The sequence below is a fragment of the Equus quagga genome, chromosome 13 (genome assembly GCF_021613505.1).
Source record: "Equus quagga isolate Etosha38 chromosome 13, UCLA_HA_Equagga_1.0, whole genome shotgun sequence".
NCBI classification, from domain to species: Eukaryota; Metazoa; Chordata; class Mammalia; order Perissodactyla; family Equidae; genus Equus; species Equus quagga.
In genome coordinates this window covers 6,312,773-6,327,506 of record NC_060279.1, presented here as the reverse complement: position 1 = coordinate 6,327,506, position 14,734 = coordinate 6,312,773, and the positions used below count along the sequence as shown (strand labels likewise).

Here is a 14,734-nt window from a genome sequence, read left to right as displayed (position 1 = left end):
CTCGCATTCATAGAATTGTAGGATTTTAGTCTTCAGAAGGGCACTAGGGATCATTTATTCTTTCTCCTCATTTTGTAGCCGAGGAGCCTGAGGCTGAGAGAGGTAAAGTGGTTTGGTCAAATTTTTAATTAAATGCCCCTCCTCTCTACCCCTGTAGTGCCCTGTACTTAATTATACCACTTAACATTTAACGTTGAGTTGTCTTTATGTGTCTATCTTCTTTACCCATGCTTGAGCTTCTTGAGGGTGTGCTAGCCTCTTACGTTTATCTTTATATCTAATGGCAGATGAAGCGGAAGTCTAAGGTCTAGCTAAGTCTCCCCTTTGCGAAGCCCTCCCCCAGGCTTTCTCTGCTTCTGTGGCACTCAGTCTGTGTTACTGAAATCCGTAGTTTGCATGTTAGGTTTTGAGTACCTGGCTGGGGGCAGGGGATTCATTGCATTCGTTTTGTATTCCTAGTGCCCTAAATGGTGTTTGGGACATGTAAGCTCTTGAAAAATAACCTTTGAATAAGTGGATGAATGTACTTGTCCTGTGGATGTTAGTTTTGTCTCTGTGGCTTGTAAGATCCTCAACCTTTATATCTCACGTGGCAGCAAGCCGTAAGATTGACTTGATTCAGTGAGAAGATTAATGATAGATGTGTTCTGCGGTAGAAGAGCCTTTTGTTTGTTAATGTCTATGCAGGATGAGAAAGAAGTATTGCTGATTTCCATATAAGGGCATCAGATGCAGAGATGCCTCTGAACAGCAGAGAGTATCTCTTAAACCAGCTAAAGTGGAGAGGAAAGGGAACTAAAATTTATTTTCTGCTAGGTCTTGTGCCATGTCAGGTACTGTATTTACATTTTTTAATTAGGAAGGTTTTAAATTTGCGTATTTAATGTGTAGCATCGGTTTGAAGGTTTCATTGCTGCTGTTTCCATTGCTCGTTGCTTCTGTAACTTGGTTCCAGAGTTCGGTTCACCAAGCATATGTATGAATTATTTCCCTTAATTTCTTTCCCTGTCTAGTTTCTGAGGAGTATTCAGTCAGTGAGAGACCCAGCGTGCATCCCTCCTGAAGAGATGGTAAGACGATATACTTCAGATGTAACGAAGGCTTCTTTGTGGAGCTGACTGTGAAACTTAAACAACTCTCCTCTGCCCCCCTTTTCTTTCCTAAGTTACAGACGCCTCATAATTCCTCTGAGCTCAAAGGCTTCTGAGATTAATCCTCTCACCACGGCAGGGAGCCTTTCTCTTGACACTCAGCTTACATTTTTGGTGGTATAGACACCTGATGTTGTTTAAAGATAGAGGTACCGCAGTGTGAATAGGGTTGCGGCTTCATACCCATTTCACGGCAAGTCTTTGTACTTTGCTGGAAGCCGTAAGGCTTGGAGAAGCAGCACTCCTAACCTTGTCCGTGCTTCACCCAAGCCATTCATCTGCCTGTCTGCCATCAGTTAGGATTCCAAGATGTGTAGAAGAGCGATGATTAATATTATGGTGCTGGTAAAGAAAGATTATATTTACCAAAAAATTTGAAAGTAGTTGCTCCCTCTAAACTTGTTCTTATAATCACTGTAAGCATCGATCCCCAAAGACATACTTAATGTGCTTTACGGGAAAAACAACCCCAACTGTAAACTTAAGACCTAAGACTTGAAGTAAATCAGGTTTATCCAAATCAGTACTATGTGTATATACTAGGGTTTTTGAAACTGATGATTTGTGGGTTTTAAATCAATGCGGGTCCTGACCAGCATTTTGAGGAAAAAAAAAGAATAAAATAGAAAATATCATTGAGGGGCCGGTCCCATGGCCGAGTGGTTAAGTTTGCGCGCTCCGCTTCGGCAGCTCAGGGTTTTGCTGGTTTGGATCCTGGGCGTGGACATGGCACTGCTCATCAAGCCATGCTGAGGTGGCATCCCACATGCCACAACTAGAAGGACCCACAACTAAAAATACACAACTATGTACCAGGGGACTCTGGGGAGAAAAAGGAAAAATAAAAAAAATAAAAATAAATAAAATAAAAAACATTTTCAAACTTTAAAAAAAAAAAGAAAGAAAATATCATTGAACATCTTAGGTAGTAAGGCTAAGTATTGTTTCATGAAACTTTTGTTTCTATTATGTATGTATTTATACATATGTATGTATACTGATAATAGTAAATAATAAATTTTTCACTCTGGGTTGCAGTCAAAAATATTTTTGAAAGCCACAGACATATATCATATCTGTCATTTTTTTCTTTTTGCCCTTGTTTGATATCTTAAAATCTTTGATAAATTCTACTCACTGATAGTTTTAAAAGTCTGTAAATTAGTGTGTGGTGCTATGTAGTTAGCTTTGAGTTTAGTAAATGCACAAATGGGAGAAAGTGCTTCAGAGAAAATTAGAAATGGCTAATAAGGCAGATCCTGTAGTTTTAATGGCCTTTACTGCTTTTAGTCTCCAGAATTCACAACTCTGCCAGAGTCACATGGACATGCCCGGGATGCCTATTCATTTGGGACATTGGTGGAAAGTTTGCTCACAATCTTAAGTGAACAGGGTGAGTTGGAGTTACTACTGCATCCACAGAATAAGTAGGAAAACCACCCGCGGCCTGTTCTGTGTGGATTCAGAGGACCGCAGTCCGAGCATAGTAAGGAACCTCCTGCTTACCACGTCACTTTTTAGGGCAGATCTGAACAGCAGGGAGGGAAGCAGCTTTGGGTTTCTTTATTTTGCGTAGTTAAAAGAATTTTAAGTAGGAAGCACTTTGAACTTTGGCTGTCAGTACTGTGCATTATCACCTTATTAATGGTACTGGTATTGATGGTCTAAAGATGCTATTATTGAGCCAACCAATAAGTAAATGAGTGCTGTTACTGATTTATATGTAATAACCTGAAGAAGAGAATAAGATTCAAAAATTTTTGTTAATTTCTAAATCAAGCTTAACATTTCTTTATCTTTATTCTTTCAAAGTCCTATTGATTTTTTCTTCTTGAAGTAATTACTTTTTTCTTTTGTTGCCCCTTAAAGCCCAGGCTACTGAACAGATTTTCTTTTTTCTCTTCTGAGTTCTCTAATGGCGTGCTCAGCAGCCTGCTTCACTCTCCTCCAACCACTCCCGGCCTTCAATTGTCTGCCTGTTAAGTACCAGTGTCCATTGTCACATTAGGCCCTTCCTGGCCTGTGTATCACCATGCTGAAACTCTGTGAGGTTCTAATGTAGTTTCTTCTACCAGGCTATACAGCGTCCTGAAGTCCTGAGCACCAGTTAGCTGTCAGATCCAAACAGTCCCAGCCTAAACACTTGAGAATTGAACCCTAAGGCTTCCTTATGGGTAATGGATTCACTGCTCATCGCTCTGTCTAGGATGGTGGCAACTATGTACCATTCTTGGGAAAATTGAAAATATAGTCATTCAAATAACTTTCTGTGTTCTGTGGATGAGGAACCCTGGTTGAAAAGACCCTTGAACCTGCCGCTTATTAAACCTTCCTTTTTATGCCTGAGTTGAGTTAAACTGACCATCAGGACATGAGAGGGCACAGAAGGGGGGGCCGTGGGGAGTGGATGCATTGGCAGGACAGTTTTCTACACCTGCCAAGGAGTTTGGCCTGAGGCAGCAGGAAGCTGTTTAGCAACAGCCAGGGCTTTGTTTGTTTGGGCTTTTCCAGGTTGGTTTTTGCTCTCGTCAGTCTCCAGCTATAGCGGTCCTGGAAAGAGGGAGAAGGCTCTGGAAACTAACTGTCGCTCTGGATTTCAGTTTCAGCGGATGTTCTCTCCAGCTTCCAACAGACCTTGCACTCAACTTTGCTGAATCCCATTCCAAAGTGTCGGCCAGCGCTCTGCACCCTCCTGTCCCATGACTTCTTCAGGTGAGGGCACCCAGGATGCCACACTGGCCGCCTCCCCCAACTGCCGGCCTGTTCTCTCAGACATTGCGCTCCAGTGCTGGGTGTTGGAAGATCACATATGCAGTTTCTCTTGTGTTGTGGTTGTTAATTTTTAGGGGAGATTGAGTCATGTCCACATGAGAAAATAGAGGGAGAAATTGGGTTGCCTCTCATCTTCCTATCTTTAGAGTTTTAGAAATCTTTGTCATGAAGGCTTGGGCCTAGAAATTACAGCCAGTTTCCTTAAGGCTTCTGATTGTCAAGAAGCTAAGCGCTGTCCAGTGGTTCACAGTTGTAAGTTAATTGAGAAACTTAATAAACGTGGCCTCTCCTTTCTGCTGCCATTGTATTATTGATATGAGTTTGTTATTGTGGAATTTTTTTGAGGGGGGAGGAGAAGAGCCTATTTTTCCTCAGACTGAAGATTGTTTTCTTTGTTCAGTAACGTGATGGAAGAGCAGAGACGTCGATGTAGAGGGAGGGGCACAATATAACTCTTAACACTGTCCCTATGTTCAGACATGTTTTTGAACCTCTTTTCAAGGTTATGTGTCCTTCATTTTTTTATTTCCGTGACTGCAGAACTTCTGCAAAGGTTAATTCCACATTCATGACTTTTATTAGTAAAATCAGTCTTCTGTCAGTTTTCAAACTAAAAATCTTTGTGTTTGCGGTCGGAGAGCCTGAGAAAAACCAGAGTGAAGGGAGAACTAATATTACCCCTGGAGGGAGGAAGAGTTGCCTCTTGGGTAGAATTCGGGGGGTTACTATTAAACAAGGCCAAGGGGATGGTTTCATCGTAGGTATCAGGGTTTTGTCATTTATATTTCAAAGAAACTGTTCAAACCTTTCCCTTAAAAGACAGGAGTCTTTTAACCAAGGTATTTCCATGTCCTTTGTATGATTCATAGTAATAGTTTATTTACTTTGATATAAAGTCTCTACAAAGAATAACCATCCTTTACAGTAAATAGATTCTTTCATCACTGTGTGGGATAAGAGTTCTTTATTAAGAATTGTATTTTAAACAGAGAGGGGAGAAGAAAGCCAAAAACACACACCAGTGTCCCCTTCACAAAATCTGATTGTTACATCAGAGGAGAAAAGCCGGCCGGAGACAGGAGCCAGGCCAGCATCTCCAACTGAGGCAGCTGAACCAGTTTGATTAGACTTGGTTAAGATGTCTGTGCTTTTTCTCTGCTGCTAAGCCGGAGGGAGACAGGTGTAAATATAAACTGTGGAGCCCTAGATGCTTAGCTGCGCTTCCAAGGGCTGCCGGGGAAGGTGGTGCAGGCTCCTCGCCGAAGGGTCCTTCCCAGGCTGCCCTCCCGCAGGGCAGGACGCGAGCGGGCTCCCTGGGAGCTGAGCTGTTCGCAGCCTGCGTGACTCTGTGGGGCCTGCAGGAGACTGCCCACTCCTCACTCTCCCCTGCCTGGCTGAAAAAACGACTGCACAGCTTACAGCAGGAGCAATGAGAAGATTCCTGTGACTAGTACAAGAAATTCCTTTCCCCTACCCTCTCTAATAGTTTTTACTTCACCAAAGGAGACTTGAGAATCAACGACTGTTTTGTAATGGTAATACCATTTCTTTCTCCAGGATATTTCATTTAACCACATCCTATTACAGCAAAAAATTTGGATGATTATGATGATTGTTAAAACCACAAAGTTAAGTTGGCGTGAGTGTGTGTAAGCATGTATCCTCTTCACAGATCTCTTTGATATTCTTAAAATGTTAGATTCCCTTTGGGCTTGTTCCATAGTATTTGTTTCATAAGCTACTTAGTTATTGTAGAATCCTTTAAATGGCACAGGAGAATGCTTCTTTGCTGAATATTATTGTAGTGTAGTCTGTGGTTATATTTAACATGGCTTCTCTAACCTCTTGCCCTGCATGCTTTTTTTCTTTTTGGCATTTAGGAATGATTTTCTAGAAGTTGTGAATTTCTTGAAAAGTTTAACATTGAAGAGTGAAGAGGAAAAAACTGAATTCTTCAAGTAAGTCCAGGAGGTTAGCACCTTAAAATTCAGTAACTTGGATGAGTCCCTGTAATCACGTCAGGTATTCTGGAGAGGGTGGGTCAGACAGCTGGTCTCTTCACAGAGTTTATTGAACACTTCCTCTGTGGCAGGCGTTCTGCTGGGCGCTGGGATAGATGGTTCTGCTGAGGGACACAGGCACACACACTGATGATCCTTCACCAGTGATAGAGCTTGCTGGGCATCCTGAGTACACAGGATGGGCAGGAGTGGTTAGAGGCGGCATTCTAGGCAACATGAATGAATGCACAAAGCTGGGACATGGTGTGTCCTTTGTGTGGAATGACAAGCAGCTGGGTCCTGTTGGAGGGCAAATTCCAAGACAAGGACGGGTGAGAGGTGGGCACCTTGTCTGTGGTGGTGAGCAGTACTGACACTGTGAGCAGTGGACTTCAGGCATGGAAGCCATCGAAGGGTTGAAAGCAGGCTTTGAAGTGGGTACATCTCCCTGTAGACAGATCACTCTGTTGTCTAGGCGGGCACAGGCTTAACTCCTGTTGGACTTGGATCGGTTAGTAGACCATAGAGGTCAAGGCAGTAGATGTGAGGCCCCACGTAAAGGCATTATGGGAACACCAAAGAAGACACTGAGATAAGAAAGATTTAAAAGATAAAATTGGCAAGCCTTAGTGATTATCACCAAATGAATTAGAGAATGCAGAGGACCTATTGTGCAGGAAAATCCTGAATTTGGTGTTCAATGTGTTAGTGAAGTGTCTCTGGAACTTTAGCTAGAGATGTGCATGGGCGTTTGGCCACATGGGTCTGAAACTGAGCACAGAAGTGTACGCTGATGAGCTACAGGTAAATATTAAGGTTCCTCAGCCTGGATATGGTGACATTTTCCCAGAGAAAGTGGGGAGCATGAGAAGGACAGTGGGCCCAAATTGTAACCCTGGGCTTCCCAGCCTTGTAAGGGGACACATGGAGAGGCAGTGGCTGATGAATGAGACAAAGAAGCAATGGTTAGAGGAGATTCAGAGAGAGCCAGGAAGGCTGGTATTCCCAAAGGCGTAGAGAATTTGAGAAAGGTTGGAGGAATCAAGACATGCCTGCTCACTTAGCACTCAGGATAGCACTGGGGGCTTGTCTAGACAGCTCGTCCAGCAGAGTGAGTCAGAGCGCAGGAATTGAGAAGTGATGGAAGGTGAGAAAGTAGACATTGGGTTAAACCTGAAAAGTTCAAGGAGGAGAGAAGTTAGAATTGCTAAAGAAGAAAATGGAGTCCGGGAAGGACATTTTTAAGGATGGAAGAGATGTGAGCATGTTTATAGGCAGAGGGAATGGAGCTAGTGGAAGAGTGGAGGGAGCATTTGAAGCTCAGTTGTGTTGGGGAGACTGTCGGTCGTGGTCCTTGAAGAGAAGGGGATGTTGGGGCAGTGGCTAGGTGGGGTGGCTTTAAATGGGGGAGGCCCTCATCCTTGGTACCTAGAAAGGAGGTAGGAATGAGTATGGATGTAACCTGTTTGTCGATAGAGGCCTAGGGGCTTGAAGGAGATGGTGCATGATGTGGCCTATTTCCTAATAAAGATTATCTGCCAAGGGTGATTGTATAGTGGGATATTATTACTACTACTATCTGATATCCACATATGCCTTAACAAAATTTTTTACATATGTTGTTGTAATAAGTTTAGTAACAAAAGCCTGTATTTTGTTTACTATGGAAACTTTCGATAATCTCATATCCTACATCTTTTAAATGTGAAGAAAGTACTTTTTCTTTTTGAGGAAGATTAGTCCTGAGCTAACATCTGGCGCCAATCCTTGTTTTGCTGAGGAAGATTGGCCCTAAGCTAACGTCTGCGCCCATCTTCCTCTGTTTTTATATGTGGGACCCCTGCCACAGTATGGCTTGATAAGTGGTGCGTAGGTCCATGCCCGGGATCCGAACTGGTGAATCCCAGGCCGCTGAAGTGGAGCACACGAACCTTACCACTGCGCCACCAGAAAGCCCCATGAAGAAAGCACCTTTTATTGATTAGACAGCTTCTGGCCTATTAAAGGAAAAGGGAGGACAGTTCTTCTATTAATAAGGGGCAATTTGTTGAAATAGTTTCTAGCTTGGATTGGAGATTGTCTGTGTGCTGACTAGCTGGCCTTACCCCACGCCTTCTGCATTTTTCTCAAGTACCTGGGGACTGACCTGTCCACCTTCCCTAGCTACATTTCAGAATGTATCAGTTTGATGGAAGTGGGAGAGAGGCCAGATGTGTCTAAACTGCTCGAATACATTGATAACAGTGTCATGACCAGTTTCCCAGGCTCCCCTTCTTTGCCTCTAGATTTCTGCTGGACAGGGTCCGCTGCTTGTCAGAGGAGTTAATAGCTTCACGGCTGGTGCCTCTCCTGCTCAATCAGTTGGTGTTTGCAGAGCCAGTAGCTGTGAAGAGTTTTCTTCCTCATCTGCTTGGCCCCAAAAGAGGTGAGTTTTTTTCAAAGCATTATTGTTAATTAAGGAGTTTGGGGATTGTTAGTCCATGTTTGAGCAGAATGAGATTACTGCATGGTGTAGTTAATGTATGGTTCCAAAAGTGGAGAACAACTATTGGCCCCTGATATGATCACTTTGGCTCATATCTGGGTACCAAAGCCCGCAGGATAAATATGGGCCGTCTTCCCAGAGAGTCAGGTTTACAAACACACACACACACACACACACACACACACACACACAGGACTAGAATATGAAATACACATGAAGCTGTAAGACAAGGCATATATCTTCAAAGGACTTCTGCACTTGCAATGCAGGCAGATGCATTCCTGACTTCCCGGGAGCAGGCCTTTTATTTTCTGTTTTCAGTGGGAAGATTGAAAAGCACTGAGAGCGCTTTGATTCTTGAGCTTCAGTTTTTTTCTCAGTGAAATGAGGTTATTTCTTTGAAACTTTATGACTTTATAAGCACTATAGATGGTACCACACGTCAGATTAGATGTGTTAGCATTAATATAATTCTATAGAACTTTGAGCTGGGTAGACTCCTGCTTTCAGAATTTTTTTTAAGAGATCTCAATTCAACAAAGCAGCATTACAGGTAACTATGTTACAACATAGAATTTCCTTATATCTCTACTTTGTCATCCCCTTTAGCCATGAGTGTTTTCTTTATAGCTTTTCTATCCTGTTACTCAGGAGACCTGAGATGAGGGTGTACTTCTGAGTCACCTGGGGAGCTTTCTGAAAATTTGCCTGTGTGCCTGATCCACTAGTTCGGGACAGAGCGAGGGCATGGAGATAGAGAGATATATATGTTGTTTTTTTTTAAAGGTCCCCAAATGATTCTGATGCATGTCTGTGTTTGAGAACCACTACCACAATGACTAGGAAGAGAGCGCCATGCAGCCCAAGTCGCACTGTAGCATTTGACACCTCTTGGTTTTGCAGAAAAAATTACAACAGTATCAATCTAATCTAGTATATGAAATTCCTCACTGATTAAAACATTCTATACATTTAGTATAGAAAGTTATTGATTCAGGATTCCATTAAAATATAAGCTTTCTTTGATGTATTTTAAGTATGATCGAATGTTTCAAAAACAATACTACAATGTAGAGTGTACTTAAGATGCCTTGAGTAATTTTGGGTCAAGAAAAGAGCTTTCCTTTGGGCATATGAAGTTAGAAGAATACTCAGAATGCGTGTGAAGTTCTGGGCTCAGTTCTGAATTGTGCTTACTGCTCCTTTCACTGAAGTGACGACCTTTTTCTCCTCTGTAACCACCTCTGATGGGGTAGACCATGCACAGGGAGAGAACCCTTGCCTGCTCTCGCCAGCCCTGTTCCAGTCGCGGGTGATCCCCGTGCTGCTCCAGCTGTTTGAGGTACACGAGGAGCACGTGCGGATGGTGCTGCTGTCTCACCTCGAGGCCTATGTGGAGCACTTCACTCAGGAGCAGCTGAGGAAAGTCATCTTGCCACAGGTCAGAGACAGTCGGCGGGCAGGTGGTCACAGAGCCGTCCAGAGAAAGGCGAGGAGAGAGTGGGCAAAGCGGGTACCAGTGTTGGGGGGCTGAGAGGAGGAAGAGGGCTATGGAGGATCAAGGTAATAGCTTAGGAGGCCTCGAGGCAGCAGTTCGGTTTAAGAGCCAACAGGAATACAAAGAGCTGAGATTCAAATTGCCTGTCCATCCCATTCACACAGGCCAATCAATTAAACTAACACATTTGGTCTTAACCTGAAAAAAATTAGTCTGTTTGCTAATTCTTTGGGGAGAACGAGCAAGAATCATTTGTGGAATGCTTTGTGAGCATAAGCTGTAAGTATCTATAATTAAATTACTATAAGACAGTTAAATTTTAGCTGAGAGGAACATGAGATTATTCATATCAGTGATTTTCAGCTTGTTTATCAGCCCCCAGGGACCCTTGTTATGATTCGCCCACTCAAGGGCTCCAGGTTTGTATTGGTTTCCTGTGACTAATATAACAAATTACCACAGACTGTGTGACTGAAAACAGTAGGAATCAATGCTCTCAGGGTTCTGGAGGCTGGAAGTCTGAAATCAGGGTGTCAGCAGGACCGTGCTCCCTCTGAAGGCTCTAGGGGAAAATCCTTCCTTGCCTTCTTCCTGGCTTCTCATAGTTCTTGTGTCTTCTGTCTTCCTGTGGCCTTTTAATAAGGACAACGGTTATTGGATTTAGGGTCCACTCTAACCCAGTCTGACCTCATTTTAAGGTCACATTCTGGGTGGACATGAATTTTGGGGAGACGCTATTCAACTCAGTACAAGGTTTTAAAACATTTTGTCAGCCACGTGGTTTCTTTCAAATAATCTGTTTACCTTTGAGATTAATGTATTTGAAAATTGTTTGTAAGGCCTGGTTTCATGGCAGGTCTTGTGCTTAGGTATGGGGGCTGTAGAGGTACGTAACACACTCCCTGCTTTCAAGGAGCTAGTAGGTAGGAAAGATTGATGTTTGTCATCTGTTCCTGCGTAGTAAACCATCCCAAAACTCAGTGCCTTCAAACAACAATCTGATGTTATCATCACGATTCTTTGGACTACCTGGGTTCAGCTTGGGGTTCTATGGCTCCACGTGGTGTCGGCTGAGGCAGCAGTCATCTGGGGCCCCATCGGGGCTGACACATGCAAAACAGCTGCTTGGCACCTTGGAGGGAACGGCTGAAAGGCTGTGCTTAGCTGGGACATTGGGACAGCTGGGCCTCTCTCTCCACGAAGTCTCAGGATGTCTCAGGGCCTCTGTCCCCCTGCGTGACATCTCCACATGATTTCTCTAGCAGGGTGGGTGGACTTCTTAAGTAGCTGCCCAGGGCTACCGGAAGTGCCAAAGCAGCCTTCTTAAGGCTTCAGTTGGGAACTGACAGTGTCACATCTGTCAGTTCTCTTGCTTAAAGTGAGTCACAAAAGTCAGCTCAGGTTCACTGTGGGATGGGTTTGCACAAGAGCATGGATAAGAGGGGCTTAGCTCACGGGCTGGCTTTAGAGCTCAGCTACCACAGTGTCGCACTTTGTGTTCACATGTGCAGCAGTAACTGTTACCCTGTGTATAGTTGTTTGTGTCTGAATATTTAGAACAACGAAGCACTCTCTGAATAGAAGTGCCATCCTAGGTCTCAGAATTGGCACTGAGCTGAGGTCAAAGAATGAGTAGATATTGAGCATGTGAAAGATGCTGAAAGCTCTCACTGGAGTTATTTCCCCTGTAGGGGAGTAACTTCGCCAGTTTATGTGCTGGAAAGTGCACTGGGGTAAGAGCTTGGAAGATGGACTGTAGAAAGGGAGGTCGGGTAGGAAGCTGTCGGGACAGTCTAGCTAAGAGATGGCAAAGACTGGGGAGAATTTGGTGGCAGTGGTTACAGGAGGGACAGATACAGGGTAGAAGGGGTCGGACTCAGTTTCTTCCTAGATAGCAGAGGTTTGAGGATGCCTTGGATTCTTGGCTTGGACGGTTTGTTAGGATTACCATTTTCAGTTGTTAGAATTCTAATCGCATACAAGTAAACATGCTTTAGTTTACTTGTACAACTTTGTTTTGAGAAAGTGCCTGATCCATTAGCATTAGACCTGATAATTCTCTTATTGATCTTGTTGGAAACCTTGAGCTTGGATAAATGAGGAAACTGGACCAGAACAATGAAGTGATTAATTGGTCAAGTCATACTGAGCAGTCCTAGCAGAGCCTGGACCAGAACCCAGGTTCTTGATGCCTGTGGTACTCTGCTGGCTCCGCCAGGCAGCCCTTTATCCTGGCCTTGCATCTGGCTGGTGCAGGTGCTTTGCACGCCATCTTCCTTAGGGACGTCTTTGCTAATTCAGAGCAAATTTCTCCTGATACCTGCATGTGACTGTTTTAGTTAAGGTTCTTTGGTTGCAAGTAACTGGAACCCACTTAAATGAGCTAAAGCAAAAAAAGAGACTTTAATAAAAGGGTTTCAGACTTCCTTACAGGGAAATCAAGGGCAGCTGAGACTCAGCCATGTGGTCTTCATTCCTTTCTTTTCTCTTTGCATGTTTCCATTTTGACTCTGAAGACCAGCTTTCATGTGGCCAAACATGGTTGTCCCATAGCTTCCAAGTTTACTGTCCTCAATTTAAGCAAAACACAGAAATAACCAGCTTCTCTAAATTCCAGTTTTTATTACTGGGAAACAGATCATAATTGGCTCAGTGTGGGAGAGGTGTTATATGCATCAGATGTAAAGAAAGTTTTCAAGGTCCTATCCTTGTGGGTGTGTAAAGTGAGAAGATGGCCCAGGACTGGGAATGTAACTGTTTGTGACCTAGATGAGTGGTTCTAAGTGTGCTCTGCACAACACTGCCGTCCATGAACTGTTTGTTACGCTTCTGCCATGAGGTGGGTACAGATACGGAGAATTAGCATTTAAAACCTTTTTGGCCCTGAGCTAACATCTATTGCCAATCTTCCTCTATTTTATGTGGGACGCTGCCATAGCACAGCTTGACAGGCAGTGCTAGGTCCGTGCCGGGGATCCAAACCTGTGAACCCTGGGCTGCCGAAGCAGAGTGCGTGAATGTAACCACTATGCCACTGGGCCATCTCTTTAAACCTCTTTTTTTATTGAGGTATAATTGACATATAACCTTACGTTAGTTTCAGTGTACAACATAATGATTTGATATTTGTATATGTTGCAAAATGATCACCACAATAAGGCTAGTTAACATCTATCACCCATACATAGTTATAAAATTTCCTTTTCTTGTAATTAGAACTTTTCAGATTTACTTTCTTAGTAACTTTGAAATACACAGTACAGTCTTATTAACGAGTCACCATGCTGTGCATACATCCCCAGGACTGACTGATTTTATAACAGGAAGTTTATCCTCTTGATCCCCTTCACCCATTCCAATCACCCCCAAACCCACTGCTTCTGGCAACCACCAGTCTTTTCTCTGTATCTATCTATGAGCTTGTTTTTTGGGGTTGTTGTTTTTTTACAGTCCACATATAAGTGAGATCATACAGTATTTGTCTTTCTCTGTCTGACTTATTTCACTTAGCATAATGCCCTCAGGATCTGTCCATGTTGTTGCGAATGGGAAGATTTCATTTCTTTTTTATGGCTGAATAATAATATCCATTGATATATACACCACATCATCTTTATCCGTTCATCCATCGATGGACACTTAGGTTGTTTCCACATCTAATGATGCTTCCAGCTTTGTTCTTTTTTCTCAAGATTGCTTTGGCTATTCAGGGTCTTTTGTGCTTCCATCCAAATTTTAGGATTGTTTGTTCTTTTTCTGTGAAAAATGCCATCAGAATTTTGATGGGGGTTGCATTAGATCTGTAGATTGTTTTGAGTAGTATGGACATTTTAACAATATTAATTCTTCCAATCCATTAGCATGAAATATCTTCCCATTAGTGTCATCTTCAGTTTCTTTCATCAGTGTCTTAGTTATCAGTGTACAGGTTTTTAACTTCCTTTGTTAAGTTTATTCCTAGGTATTTGATTTTTGATGCAATTGTAAAATGGATTGTTTTCTTAATTTCTCTTTCTGATATTTTATTATTGGGGTATACAAATGCAACAGATTTTTGTATATCAGTTTTGTGTCCTGCAACATTACTGAATTTATTAGTTCTAACAGTTTTTTGGTGGAGTCTTTAGGGTTTTCTATATGTAATGTTATGTCATCTGCACATAGTGAGTTTTGCTTCTTCCTTTCTGATTTGGATGCCTTTTATTTCTTGCCTAATTGCTCTGGCTAGGACTTTCAATACTATGTTTAATAAATGTGGTGAGAGTAAGCATCCTTGTATTGTTCCTTATCTTAGAGGAAAAGCTTTTAGCTTTTCACCATTGAGTATGATGTTAGCTGTGGCTTGTCACTTAATGACCTTTATTATGTTGAGGTATGTTCCCTCTATACCCACTCCTTTGAGAGTTTTTATCATAAATGGATGTTGAATTTTGTCAAATGCTTTTTCTGCATTTATTGAAATGATCATTTGGTTTTTATCTTTCATTTTGCTAATGTAGTATATCATGTTGATTGATTTGAGGATATTGAACCATCCCTGCATCCCTGGAATAAATGCCACTTGATCATAGTATATGATCCTTTAATGTATTGTTCAATTCTGTTTGCTAATATCTTGTTGAGGATTTTTGTATCTATGTTCATCAGCGATATTGACATATAATTTTCTTGTGTCATCCTGTCTGGTTTTGGTATCAGGGTGATGTTAGCCTCATGAAATAAGTTTCTGCTTCTTCTGGAATAGTTTGAGAAGATTGGTATTAATTCTTCTTCAAATGTTTGGTAGAATTCACCAGTGAAGGCATCTGGTCCTTGTCTTTTCTTCATT

The 14,734-nt window shown here is 42.5% G+C and overlaps 1 protein-coding gene across 3 annotated transcripts in view; it reads left to right on the top strand.

Moving 5' to 3' along the window:
• The window catches only part of SCYL3 (SCY1 like pseudokinase 3), a 40,173-nt gene that overhangs the window by 17,588 nt on the left and 7,851 nt on the right, over window positions 1-14,734 (top strand). For all 3 annotated transcript variants that reach the window (XM_046681875.1, XM_046681873.1, XM_046681874.1), the window contains exons 5-10: window positions 1,014-1,070; window positions 2,442-2,544; window positions 3,752-3,863; window positions 5,804-5,881; window positions 8,209-8,348; window positions 9,665-9,849. In XM_046681875.1, the coding sequence (XP_046537831.1) occupies window positions 1,014-1,070; window positions 2,442-2,544; window positions 3,752-3,863; window positions 5,804-5,881; window positions 8,209-8,348; window positions 9,665-9,849 (675 nt within the window). The remainder of the gene's footprint in view (window positions 1-1,013; window positions 1,071-2,441; window positions 2,545-3,751; window positions 3,864-5,803; window positions 5,882-8,208; window positions 8,349-9,664; window positions 9,850-14,734) is intronic.